Source organism: Papaver somniferum, unplaced genomic scaffold, assembly GCF_003573695.1.
Source record: "Papaver somniferum cultivar HN1 unplaced genomic scaffold, ASM357369v1 unplaced-scaffold_19, whole genome shotgun sequence".
Lineage (NCBI taxonomy): Eukaryota > Viridiplantae > Streptophyta > Magnoliopsida > Ranunculales > Papaveraceae > Papaver > Papaver somniferum.
In genome coordinates this window covers 10,564,995-10,567,925 of record NW_020628818.1, presented here as the reverse complement: position 1 = coordinate 10,567,925, position 2,931 = coordinate 10,564,995, and the positions used below count along the sequence as shown (strand labels likewise).

General features: G+C 34.9%; 1 protein-coding gene across 1 annotated transcript; it reads right to left on the bottom strand.

The window, feature by feature from the left end:
- Positions 1 to 1,101: 1,101 nt before the first annotated feature.
- Positions 1,102 to 2,328, bottom strand: LOC113338509 (transcription factor FER-LIKE IRON DEFICIENCY-INDUCED TRANSCRIPTION FACTOR-like). Its single transcript, XM_026583916.1, has 3 exons — positions 1,774 to 2,328; positions 1,300 to 1,674; positions 1,102 to 1,206 (listed from the first exon to the last, which is right to left on the bottom strand). The coding sequence occupies exons 1-3, from the start codon at positions 2,326 to 2,328 to the stop codon at positions 1,102 to 1,104; spliced, it is 1,035 nt and encodes a 344-aa protein (XP_026439701.1).
- Positions 2,329 to 2,931: the final 603 nt, after the last annotated feature.

Below are 2,931 nucleotides of genomic sequence, written 5' to 3'. Positions count from 1 at the left end.
CTCACCCACACACCCGAAATTACCAAAATCAGCAGAAATCGTTTTCACCCTCAAACAATTACCAAGTGTAATAATTAACCAGACCAAGACTCAACAGTAAGATGATCTTTCATTTATTTTAGAAGAAAAAGAAACCACATACAACAAAGACCACTTCGTCGAGAAGAAGATATCTTCTAGAGAATCATGTGCATCCTCACACGGTCTCAAAGAGGACGCACAACTGTAAGTAGTCAAGTTGTAATATGATGAGCATTTTGCTCATCAAGGGTGTTGACATTCTCTCCTTTTCCTTCAACACCAGAGAAGTCAATAGAGATACTCTCAAGAGAATCAATAAAAGGAGGACAAGAGGTACCTGATGCTGCTGCCTTCCTTGTCTTCTTAATGGTGCACTTGAGTCTATTTATACTAATTTTGAGTTCCGAAACACGATTGTTGATGTGAATGTATTCAGGAACGGTTGACACTTTTGATCCAAAAATTTCTCCAGCCATGGAAGAAACGTTTGAAGTTTTTTTCTTTCGTAGAAATACTATTCTACTCATTGGATTATCAAAATAGCCATATGTCCTTGTATCCTTATTCCTTTTATAATTGTAAAAAGGTTTTTTTATTATCATTATAGGCAAGAATTGGCTCATCACATCACTTTACTTGTCTGAATGTTGAACATTTAAAACTAGTAATATGAGAAACATGTTTGATTACTTCCTTAGACATCCTGATAAGAATGTTCTTAAGATAACAACTGAATGGATTTCTATTAACCGTTCCTATATGAGCAGTCTTTGGAGGTTGCCTCGTCGCATATTAAGGCACTAAGATAGTGATGTAATAAATTTTCAATTTAGATTTGATTGTTAGAAGCTTTATGTTTTCTATGAAAAGGGAAATTGAATTGTTTGCTCTTTTCTTTTTATCTTAAGAATTAACAGCAGTAATATTTGAACTCCAATGCCCCATGGTTCTATGAAATTGGTCAAATTTGCTGCACGAGAAACCTTAGGCCCATAAATTGGATTAATAATCCGTTACACAATTCTACTCCATTGGTATTACAAAAGGGAAAAAATACTAGATTTGAGTAAGATACAAGGTTTAAGTACTGTTCAGTTTGTACTCAAATCCTTGATTAAAAAGAGCTCTATTCAACCATGACTTCAAGTTTGATAGGTCCATCATGTTTTCTCCACACTCTTTAATCTGTTTCATTTAAAACCAAAGTCAGTCTACAAAACATGACAACAAAAGGAGTAGGAGGACAAATTATTTGCAGGTTAAGGAATGTTCACTTACATTAACTGTGAAAGTAAGCACTAATCTCTCAGGAGACGTTACGAAATTCGAACTTTGCACGTCGATTGAAGTTAATGAATCAAGAGCTTTATACAAAGATACTGCAATGCCTTCTCCTTTGTTGCAAGCTAATCTTACACAAAACACACTTTCTTCTACTTGGAACACATCCATTTTCAAAATTTTCTTGCAAACTTGATGCTTTTTTATATAAGGGGTCTTTTTTGGATTTTCAACTATGTTCAAGCAACTATCTCCTTTTTTAGTCGATGATGATGATTCGAGTTCTGCAATTTCAGTTTGTAGTTTCTTAGCTTTCTTTTGTAAATCTTGAACATATGATACCGCATCTCCTACGATTGATGCCTTATCCATCTGCATAAGTAACCAAATCAGAGTTTTATACAATTGAAACAACAATACACACGTGTAGCTAGGTTGTTAGTAAACTATGATATGAGAAAAGAGCAAAACCTTGGTGATGTTAGGAACCAAAGCACGTAAGGCGTAAAGATTATGTTTCATTCGAACTCTTCTCGTCCGTTCAGAACTTAGTATTCTCGTGCTATCAAGGCACGAAGAGCTCCTCTTTGAAGATGATGATCGTGGAGTTATAGTTGTATTTCCGGACCAATAGTCGCCTGCATCATTTTCTCCATTTTCCGTTTCATCTAGTAATCCGTCAATGTCGAAGGCACCAGATGATGATAAAAAATTCGGATTGGCTGGTATTGGATCAGAAACAAGAGTAGCACTAGTAGTATCAGCGGCGGGGTAACTGAATCCAAATAACTCTCCCGGAGTGGGAAAGAACTGGTTATTATCATATGTAGCACCATCATTGAAAAACATAAGCTCATTATTAACTTCTTGTTGCTGATGACCATTACCATAGTAATTTGGCACGAAAGTCTTTACGGGTTCGGCAGTTTCTTCTCTAATTTGATCAATGAGTTCCTGGAAATTCGTAGTGTCGAGAAAATCATTAAATTGATCGAATTCAAATGCTTGAAAATCTGCAATATCCATCTCTAACTAGTTATTTTCTTTTCTTTGAGACGAGCATATGTCTACTAGTAGGATCAACCAAGTATTTGAATGTGGTAGCCGTTGCCAAGGTAGTTTCTTTTTATCCCACACTTTTTCTTTTGTCTATCACTCTTACGTACTTTTGTGAATTGGGGCACATTACATGAAGTCAAGAAATATATTAATAGGCCGCAAGTATGAACAGAATAATTGATAATTTTATGGTTTTCAATATGATAAATTCTAGCTTCGCCTAGTTAGGTAGTTACAGCATTGGTTTTTGATCAATTTTTATAATCAAATTGTTCTGAAATGATTAATTTTTTTCACAATTGTAGTCAAACACTATAGATTTTGGAATGTCCTTATTTATCCTCAGCAACTTGAATCACTTGATAACTATTTTTTGGGGTGGATGTATGGAGCATTTTCCTACATGGACATCCCTGATTGTTTTTGAGTAGTAAACTTACCCAACTGAAAGCAAACCATCAAGAAAATCAGCAATGAAGTGACATATATTCTTTTTCTTCTTATGTTTAAATTTGGCTCACTTTTTTTCACCTTTCCCGTCTTAATCTGTTTTATCCTGACACATAATCT

What these genes read in the sequence shown, in the direction of transcription:
- LOC113338509 (XM_026583916.1), bottom strand. Translation starts at nt 2,328, where the DNA reads ATGGATATTGCAGATTTTCAAGCATTTGAATTCGATCAATTTAATGAT. An exon ending in TGGTTCCTAACATCACCAAG is followed by an intron (nt 1,675 to 1,773) that starts GTTTTGCTCTTT and finishes TTACTTATGCAG; the next exon opens with ATGGATAAGGCATCAATCGT. An exon ending in TGCTTACTTTCACAGTTAAT is followed by an intron (nt 1,207 to 1,299) that starts GTAAGTGAACAT and finishes TAAATGAAACAG; the next exon opens with ATTAAAGAGTGTGGAGAAAA.